Genomic DNA, 10839 nt, shown 5'->3' with positions numbered 1-10839 from the left:
CTCGCCGAACCTCTCAACAAAAAGCCTGTAGCACTGCTGGGGGTTGTTGTGGCCAAGGTGCAGGACCCGGCATGTGGCCTTATTGAATTTCATTGAGCTGGCCTTGGCCCAGTGATCTAGCCTATTTAGATCCCTCTGCAGAGCCTCCCTACCCTCCAGCAGATCGACACTTCCAGCAGCTTGGTGTCATCTGCAAATTTGCTAAGCATGCACTCGATCCCCTCATTCAAATCACTGATGAAGATGTTAAACAGGAGTGGCCTCGGTACTGAGCCTTGGGCGCCACCACTTGTGACCGGCTGCCAACAGGTTTTAACTCTGTTGACCACATCTCTTTGGACTCGGCCATTTAACCAGTGTTTCACCCAGCGAAGCGCATGCCCACTCAAGCCAAGAGCAGTTAATTTCTCTAGGAGATCACTGTGGGCAACAGTGTCAAGGCCTTAGTAAAGTCAAGGCAGACAACATCCACAGCCTTTACTGCATCCAACAAGCAGGTCACCCTTGTCATAGAAGGAGATCGGGTTTCCCTTGTATTTCTTTCGTATTTTCAGAATAGATATAGAATACTAACATGTCCAGTGACTCAGTGCTGGTTGTCAAGGTGTCTGTCTTGATCTTTTTTCAAATCAGTACATGAAAGCCTGATGCCCACTGACTTCTCTCACAAGATGTTTTCCCACAGGACTCAGATCTTGCCAGTGCCAACATCAGCCAAAATGCCTCTCTTATTCCAGGTTCCTAAACTATCCTCTCTGGAGATACTCTCAATGTATTCAGTCTGCCTGTTCTCCAGAGGCTATTATTCATAAGTAATTTTTGTTTCAAGGCATTTTGATTTTTTCTACTTAACTAATTCTGTATAGTGAGAATATTTCATTTAATAAACTTGGTATTATAGTTGTATATTGGCAGTTGTACATTTTGTGGAAAGGAACAGCCTAGGGGATTTAATTTTTTCCTTTATTCTGGTACAAGGCATACCTGACCATGTAATCAATTGTATTTGCTACAAGACATGAACAATTTGCCATGCTAGTCTCAAATCTATGTTGGCTGAATTTTAGCAAGTGCTGTTTTTCATCCCCAACATTAAACTTAATCAGCTTCCTGAAAAAAAAGGAAAGTAAAACTGATTTATACAGAATTCTAACTTTTTCTGGATACTAATCTATGGCAGTAGATGAAACAGTCATTATCACTATGGACTCTGCATTAAGCAAGTTATTCCAGAAATTACACTGTATATTGCTGTAAATTGCCCCACAATGGAATGTCAGAGAAGAAATACTGGCACTGCTATCCTCTGTAAGTTAATGGGAAGCTGCAGCTGGCAGCATCACGTGTACCCAGTAAGAACCTCTTGTTTCTGTAGAATCCACGCAGCTGATGTCAGTAGCACTGCAGAAATTCTCAAAACTGTCCATGACATTGCAAGAGGAGCTCATAATAGGAGGGGTGTTTTTTGCAAGAGAGCTGCCACTTCAATGAGTTTTTTTAATCAAGCATACATAGACCTGGAACCAATGAACTGGTAAGGGATGAATTGAGACTAAAAATCAAAAAGCACAAAGACGACACTGTGCGTAAGGGAGGCAACAGAAGGAGATAACAATGCAGAGGCTGGAGAGCAGACACAAGTAACATCATGATCGCAGATGACAGGATACAGACCAATGACACAGAAGCAAAAGCCAAGAACTCCTCAATGAAATGCTGCCAGCACTTCCTCTACTAACTGGAGAGAAATCTGCTCAAGTCCTTTACTGCTGCTTTTGCTTCACTGCCTGCAAATCGAAAATGGAGGGAGTGCTAGTAGGAAAAAGGAGAGAGGGGAAGCAGAGACGAATCAAGGGAACATTTGACCACTGGAAGTTTATGCTCGTGGTTGCAGAACCTTCAACACTTGCTCAAGGTACTTCTAGATTGGATTGTTCACAAGGATATATAGTTCAACTTTTGCTGCTGTGTTTTCTGGAATGTCAGGGAACTCCTTTTTCCCTCCAATGCTTTCTTTCTTCTACATGCAAAATCAGTGTTTGCAAGCAGAGAACTTCTAAAATAATCAAGATTACTTCTGACCTACACTTGTAACATTCAGATTGCATCAAGCTTATTTACATCAGTATCGGTACAGCCCCTGTCGTTTCACTTGCCTTCACCTGTGCATTTCCACATTTCCACTCTTCTGCTGTGCTGGCACTTACCTTCTGGGGACCTGGACTAAAAAGATAATCTGGCTGAAGAATGAAGCCAACAAAAAAAAACCTGAACAGCACCTGACTGTTGTTACCCAAAACTTGCTTCATGCTAGGAGTCAAACAAGCGCTAGTGTTGGCCCAAAGAAAGCAGCAGAAATGCATGGCAAAGACACCTTGCGAGACCCAAGCAGACACCTTGCAAGACCCAGCACCTTGCAAGATCAGCTCACAACGGAGTGGAATCATTGCCAAGATTCTGTATCGCTGAGAAAGGAGCAGACAAATGGGAAAAAAGGTAGCTCTGAAGCTACTCCCTCACTTTTATCTCAGCAGCACTGAAATCTGTCACTCATAAGCAGCTTTAGAATTACCTAGGAGATGTACCAGAGAATGGTATTACCTCTTTTTGGCCAGAAGTAAGTCATTGCTCCCAAATAGAAGGGCAGTTACAAATACTTTTTCTCCTCAAAGATCTTCCTAATGCCTCTCCCACAATTTTAATTCGTGAGAAACATGTTTTAAGCTACTAGAAGTCTTAATCACTTTAGCTTAAGTAACAGCCCCTGTAGATTCTGTGCCATGCTAGTGACTTTCTTATTTCACTGCTACTACTGTGCTTTTACCCTTGTGCCCTGCAAGCTTAATAATGGCAGTTCCTACCCAAAGAGCAGAAAACAAAGGTTAGCTCCTAAGTTGTTTTCACCTAATGCACTCAGTGTCAGTTTCAATAGCTATGTACATGCTTTTTAAACTGAAACAACCAGGCATTTTTCAGTAAGACAGTCTCTAAATCTAAATTAAATAATTTAAATTAAATTATATTTTATATACATTGAGCTGTAAAAACGCACTAACCTTTTCTTCTGAATCTTTCTGAAATCCACCCAACTTGATATCTAAATTTAGGAGAGGAAACAAATATTTCAGTTGTACTATTATTAAATGCCACTTCTGAAAGTTCTGATCATCTCTAATAAAATGGCCTCACTTCTGATTAAGGCTAAAGTTTTAAACACTTTATAATTACTATGGTCCCGTTCTCTAAGTGGAACTGGCAATTATGTTTTCAGCAAGGGCTATTTTGTTACATTTCTTCACTGTGAGTTAGAGGCCTGTATTTCCAGAGACTATCAGCAGATGAAACTGCCACCCACTCCACACGATGAGACCTACCCCCTGCCCTTTGTAATTATAATTACACAATAAAGCTAAAACAATCCCATAATTTACTGCCTCTGAAAAGGGCTGGTCCCAACCCCCCTGCTCTCATCAGCGTGTTTTGACATTCATGTGACTCCCTGTGAATTTCCTAATCAGAAATAAAGTGAATGGTTTTCTATTGAGTTAGCAAAAATTAGCTCAAACAAAGAGACAGTAAAATCGATGGGGCAGTCCTGCACAGAGGAACAGAAGTATAACTGAAGTAGCAGCAGCTGACAGACAGATCTGGGGAACAACCAGTAACATTTTCTTTTTTCCTTTCTTACAGATGTCTTGATTCTTGCATACATTAGTAAGAAGCATGCAGGAACCCTCAACAAAATGTTAGATCCATGCTTACCCTACACATCCATATGGTACCTGAGTGTTACATGTGGCTTGAAACTTTCATCAGAAAACTCCTCAGCAATTAAATAATCTAGAGCTGGAAACCACTGGCTTGGGAAAACAGTTACTACTTCAGACAATCCTAACAGAATACATAGGAAAACATAACTTGTCATTCAAGACAACTACAAAAACTAACTGTTTTAATGGCCACATATAGTCAGATTGTAAAAAACCATACATTGATACTCATCTTCAGCTTCTCAGATGATTTTGACACAGCTAGAGCAACTCTCAACTTTGTAAAAAACATACCTACATAAATAACATACCTACAGAATTATTCTGCTGTTGCTTTACTGCAATGTTTAGTGAAAAAACAGGCTTAGAAATATTTTCGGTAAGAGATGGACAGCTTATCCAACCCCTAGAATTAAATAATAGAGTAAAAAGTTCTTATTCAGAAATAGTTGTAATCTGTCCATCTTAAGAGAATTTCTACAGTACTCTGAGGTTATTTACGCAGTTCTGTACTTATAATTATTTGCAGAAACAATTGCAGTTGTTTTAGAGGCATACTTCTCTTTACACGGACATGCAATAACTAAGACTTCCAGTTTCCTAAGCGGACCCAGCTACATTTGTACATTCATTCTCCAACTGAATTAATTTTCTACGGAAATGCTTTCATAGCTCCTAAGAACAGAAGCTCTAATATTTATTACATATTTTTCTTTATTTGTCTAACGGTTTTCCTTGAATAGTTCACTGACATTCCTGTTGCTTACGTCCTTGTGCCATTAAAGGTAGTATCATCAATGAAAACAAATACAGATGCAGTTTGAAGCATACTGGACACAAAACTACCTCTGACATAAATAGAGATCTTTCACTAAGCAAACACTAACTGCTTTACAATCAAACACTGAGAATAAACTCACACAAAAATGGAGGCATAACTGAATTGTTTAAACATAGTATGTCTGACTGGAATTCCTGTGTGATACTCACTGCAGTAGAGACTGAGACTGGTCAGATTCATACACTTCTTGAGCCATCTGAATGGAAAAAAAAATTAACAAGTTAGTAAACAATGTACTTAATTTATTTTCTCAGCTTCACTACATGCTTATCTTCTCCCTTCTGTAACTGTGCTGGGAAACTGAATTTTTACATCTAATCTTCACATACATTACTAATTAAGATACAGACGCCATTTCACTTAACATCTTTTTTTTGCTAGTTGAGAAAAATGTTGGAAAATAAATCAAGACTATGAAGACAAGACTCATCCAGAAGGAAAACATACCTATACAAGTAAAATATGATTGTTTTAAGCTTCAGGTGTTTTACAGATCAAAAGACGAAACCACAAAAGTATTTTTATTTCAACTCCCAGTTTTTATCTCTTTTTGTTAATTAGGTGCTGCTCCAAAGACTGTGGAATTTAGTATACAACTCTCAATATCTCTGGAAAAGGTAGAATTAGGGAACATAGCTGACAAGATCCGCACATCAGCAAGCTCTAAGTGCAGGGCTGCAACATGCCGACACAGGAAAGGGCACATGAGTAAGGAGAGCACTAATGTCAGAGTAGGAACTGAATTCAAACTCTTTAGTAAATTGGATCCACCTTTTTACGCCTCTGGCTGTACTTAAGGTACAGATCTCTTCTGGTATGGAAAAAAGAGCCTTTACATAAAGTCTAAGGCAAACTATGAATGATTAAGGTAGGCAAGTGAACTGCTGAATAGTTCTCTTCCAGATGAGCCAAAGGCTAGTGGACTCTCAGAACACTGGTTAAACGAATCATTGACATACAGTGGAGAACATTCACAGCACTACGAAAGCTTTAGGAAATAATATCTAGTGTGGACACCAAGTGATGACTTATTTGGCTTGCACAAGGTATTAGCAACACAAACAGAAAAACCATTTTAGCAATGACTTGAAGAGCAAGAGGCAGACATCGCCCAGCAGGAAGGGCTGCTGAAAGGCTCTCTGGAACAGAACAGATTCTTCAGAAATAGTTTGTGCAACAGTTATTTACTGATGTAGTTCCAAAATATGGCAGTGGAATAGCTGGCAAAAAGTTATTGGCTTTGCTAAATACACTCCTTGTACGAATTAGCCTGGGTATTTACACAGAACATTATACAGAGACCAGGCAAGGTCAGGAGGATCACAGAACAACTCCTAAACCTCTTTGACTGCCTAACATTGCTCAGATGGATGCTTAAAGTTCAATGAACTACTGTTACATCCCAGAAGAAGGGGTTATTTTGTCAGCTAAAAAATTAGGTTCTAAGCAAAATCAGTGTATTGCCCATTGGTTGGAAGGTCATAAAACTGGCCACTAACTGTAAGTAGTGGAAATAACCTTTTGTCCTAACTTCTTGCTTTCAGTAAGGGAATTCCTGCAAAATTCAACTTCTCTCATTTAAGAATTTATTTATACAGGTAACTATCTCAGGGGACTGGATATGTGTCAAAAAAAGACTAATGCTTACAAGCTGTAAACGCCACCTAACAACTTCAGCTGCACTTCACCAAACAGGGCAAGGTAAAAAAAGTCAGAAAAAAGATGAACGCATAAACTTACAATCGCGAGGCCTGCCTGAACTAGCCATGGAATAAGGTGTTAACAGGTAGCTGTAATTGAAGAATCTGCAAAGACCCTTCTGCTCAGTTGTAAGGTTCAGACTAGACCCCCTTGCTTTCTAAACCTCATCAGGGAGAGGAGTCTAGGTGTGGCTGGATCCAGTCTTAGCCCCCAGCTGTAGAGAAGAGTTCAGACCCCAGGTTCTGCTACAGAGTCGGTTTACTTCACCTCTAGGTCGGACTCCCTGAGAGAGACTCAAAACACAGAAAACTCTCACTTATGACACCCTTACAATACAAGTTCACCTCCCCTTACATGATGGTTCAGTCCACTAGTAATATTTAGGGCTGGGGTCTTCTTGTTCCTCATTGGATCCTTTCTGTCTCTGCAGGTGGGTCATTCCTTTTCTCTATCTCAATGATCCAGTTTCTGCTGATCTTATCTTTCTCAGTTAGCATTGGATTCTGGGCCTTTCTTCAGCCTAAGCTCATCAGTACTTAGTTAAAAGCCCACAGTCTGAGCCTAAGCTTCAGTAAACCTGGCTACTTACGGTAAGCAATGCCACATATAAGAGAAAACAAATTGTAATTCATTGTGATTTTAGCCAATCTCATGATTAATTCTAATATGCTACAAGTAAGCTATTTTAATCACCAACAGTAATGGAAACAACTTGAACTGGCAGTTGGAAAGAACCTGAATCCTACAAAATCTGCCTACGCATCTCTGGTGGAAGAAAAGTCTTACAATCTCTTACAGGACAGAATGAAAGACAGAACACCATGACCCAAACCTCCCTCAAGCCATCTGAAGCACAAAGAAAGCAAGAGACTTTGGAACACCCGGAACAGACGCTACATTTCCCCACAAAATTCACAGCCACTCTGTGCTGCACAACCCTCACATCTATTGCATCAAGATGATGTATTCATGTAAATCATTTCTGAGGACACAGCAGAAGGAATGCTTCTAGGTAAAGCATATTCCATGTTAGCTCTCCAGCTGGCTGAAGAGCCACACTGGTGCAATCCACACATGAAAGTATCAAGGATGACAGGCCAATACCATTCTTTACAGCGTTCGGTAAAGATTTACATTTTATACCGCCCCCATGCTATGCATGGCCAATAAACCAGCGGCATGCTACATAGGTGTCACTTAAAAAAAGAAATAAATGCGAATTATCAAAATTATTTGGTGAAAAGCACTAGGTTTCTTTGCTTTTCTGATTTTTCCTTTTGCATACATGGGATTTGTCTTTAGACTTGGAAAAAATCCTTACTGGGATTGCAGACTGGCTACTCAGGTGAGAGCTGTGAAGCTGAAGACTTAGGTTAAACAGCAGATAGTCCAATTATCTCTCAGGTGAGAAAAGAAGAAAGCAAATGGGCACCTTCCTCATTCCCTCTGTCCTTAGAAAAATGTGATCAACTTCAGTCAAGAAAAAACCTGAAACACGCACGCAGCAAAATAATTTTATGGAGAAAAACCTTTGAAGTAATAGCATCTTTTTGGTTTTGTTCACTGCTTCCTGCACTGTCAGTTGAGACAAATTTATCTGCAATTCTGTAATGCACTGGAAAAACACTGACTTTAGTGGAACGAGTGCCTCTTTTTTGATGTACCTTTTGTCACCTAGTAAGCAGTTTAGTTCTTTCAAAAGAGCCTCTTATGCTGGAATAAGGATACATAGATAGTGGTCTTTGGATTGGTGAACCACAGTGCTAAAGACATCGTAGCAGTCACAGGTTTTAAGCCAATCTCAGTTAAAGAGCAGAAACTTCTTTTTTTTCTAATTGTTCATGAGTATGTCATATGCAGGTGGAAAGCTGATGGTTCAACTGAACACGAGCTGATGTGCTAGCTATCAACTGCGGCAACTATATTAAAAGGTAGGCTAATGAGCAGATTAGGGAATGCAGAATTATCCAAGTATGCACATTATCCAGTTATGCAGATATTAGAATAATTACCCCGTCATCACACAAACAGGTATTTTATTCTGGATTCTAGATTATTATCTCCTCCGTTTTTAAAGAAGCAGTTGTCCAATTGCTGGATCATGGCTAATCTCACATTGAGGGCACGGTACCCCAGATGGTTATCTTTCAGCAAATCACGAATGCTTCATTTTTGTCATGGGCTTGTCCATCAAATGTGAAAGGTTATACTCTCATGAACTACCAAGGAAAAGACTGTGATAAATTTCTGGAAAGGATGTGCTGCACACATGACAACTGTCTTGGCATAGAATTTGTTTCAGCAGCAAGCCACCAGTCTCCTTTGCACATAAAGAACAGGAGACCCAGTGAGTTTATTAATAAGCAATAGATAAATGTATCAGAAGATGTATCATTCCTATACCTATTGGATTTACCTGTTCTCTGTTGCAACTGTATGAGTGATCATAAAGTGCTGGCGTAATAGAGAGTTCTGGAGAGAGAGCTCCTGGAAAAAAAACAAACACAAAAAAAACCATATCCCAAAACACCAAAAAAAACCAAAAACAAACAAACAAAAAAAAAAACAAAGAAACAAAAAAAAAAAAACAGAAGAAAAATACAGTAATTAGAGGAAGTTTTGACTGCCTTCATTTCTATATAACTTCCCATAACTCCATAAATTTTTTTACCTAACTCAGTAACTGAGGTATATGTTCCAAAGCTTCTGATGTGCAATTGATTTTAGCAGTTAAACAGTTTATGTAAACAGGATTTGAAATTGCAATACGGGACAAGTCAGAAATTAGCAAAAGCAGCTGGGGGGAAAATTTATTTCACTTAGTGTTCTGGAACACTCCCTGAATTCCTATTGGAGATTAACTCTTTCCTCTTATTTCTTAAACCAGTATCTGCAATTTTGGTAAGCTGCCTGATTCATTTGACTAAACCCATTTGTACTTCTATACAGAATACTCTAATGTTTCTAATGTCTCCAATAATTATGCAAAGGAAGAACATCTCTCTGGAAGAAAAAAGAAATGAGAGAAACACTTGAGGTTGAACCCTTAGATTTCAAACTAAAATGCTGTTACTGGCAATAATAAAACATCTGCCAAATTAATCTTTATGTTACGTATCTCATCACCAAATTGCTACTACACATAGATGCCTAAATATGTGAACAATGAAATATTAACACCAACTTACTGAATACAAAATGGCATGGGCAGAATGCTAAAAATACCAGGATCTGCTGCATTTACAGAACAAAAAAAAACCCATCCAACCGTCAAACAAACCCTCTCTCCAGAAACAATGAGTCAAATGAACATGCCGTAAACTACATATGTTAAATGTTGCCAGGTTTTAATTCCAGTGGATAACCACACGTAAATTCAAAATGGGATGATGCTTCTTCCCTTAGACAAAAATACTGAGCCACTATGAAAGGTACCAGCATCAGGAAACCATAGCCATAGGAAAAGTTTCTGCAGATTTCAATGTGCCATTTATATTAATTCTGAGTAGGCTGATAAAAAAGGATAGTCGAGTCAGGTCTTCAAATTGGCAAAAAGACAAACAAAAAAAATCAGGAGAAACACTTAGAACACCTTGGGTCGCTTAAAGAATAGGTAATCTCTGTACTGCTAGAATAAAATGTACAGAACACAGGTCAAATGGATTATCTAAAAATGACATGGAGGCACTAGTAAAACTATTATGTAACTATAATATGCTTGCTCATGCAACATGCTCTAAGGGAGTTATTAGGGAAAATTTTAAGGCTTTAAATGAGCATATATGCATTTACGTTCATTATTATAGATTCCATTTATTTTATTCTGCTCAAACACAACGCACATATCTAACTAAATGGTATATCCCTATATATAATTCAAACACTTCCCAAGCCAGGTATTTTCAGTTATAGTACACATGAAGAACTGAGAAATTAAGAGCAAACCTATTTTCCAAATATTAAAAATGTGCTGAACATTTCTGTAGAATACAAGCTAAAAATATGGATATAGTAAGAAAGCACATGCGGTTCAAAACAATGAACTTGAGGCAACACTTAAATTTAAATAACATGGGCTCAGGCAACACCCACAGTAAGAGTTCACAGAAAAAAAACAAAACCCACGCTGAAAAAAAATAATCTGTCCTACCTTCATCAACTCTTATCTCAGTTGTTAAGGCCACATCCTTACTAAGAAGAGTCAACCTTTACAAAATAAACAACAAAAAGGCTGTTAAAACAGTTGTACGCTCTGCTTTTCAGTCTATAAACTCTAAGGGCTGTTGAGGCTGGCTAAGGGTGCCATCGGGACACCGCTAGCTGCACCCTGGATGACAGTAAAGGACCCCCAAACTGTGAGGGCACACCTGCTACTCTCACAGAAAACCTCAGGCAGGGAGGTACAGCACCACTTTATGGATTTCCAAGCAATAATGGGCCACAAAGCCAGCAGTACAAAGAACCGCATCTGCTTGGTCGTTCCACTTTGCCACATCTTAAGAGACAAGAGAGATAACGCCATGACAA

The 10839-nt window shown here is 39.0% G+C and overlaps 1 protein-coding gene across 1 annotated transcript in view; it reads right to left on the bottom strand.

The window, feature by feature from the left end:
- ANKRD31 (ankyrin repeat domain 31) overlaps positions 1–10518 on the bottom strand; it is a gene marked incomplete at its 5' end in the record, with an annotated part of 49049 nt that extends 38531 nt beyond the window's left edge. Inside the window, 6 exon segments of the mRNA XM_009877655.1 lie at positions 2208–2240; positions 3057–3097; positions 4082–4176; positions 4761–4807; positions 8729–8799; positions 10463–10518. Of these exon segments, the coding sequence (XP_009875957.1) occupies positions 2208–2240; positions 3057–3097; positions 4082–4176; positions 4761–4807; positions 8729–8799; positions 10463–10518 (343 nt within the window).
- Positions 10519–10839: the final 321 nt, after the last annotated feature.

Source organism: Apaloderma vittatum, unplaced genomic scaffold, assembly GCF_000703405.1.
Source record: "Apaloderma vittatum isolate BGI_N311 unplaced genomic scaffold, ASM70340v1 scaffold15930, whole genome shotgun sequence".
Classification (NCBI taxonomy): Eukaryota; Metazoa; Chordata; class Aves; order Trogoniformes; family Trogonidae; genus Apaloderma; species Apaloderma vittatum.
This window is presented reverse-complemented; position numbering and strand designations above follow the sequence as displayed.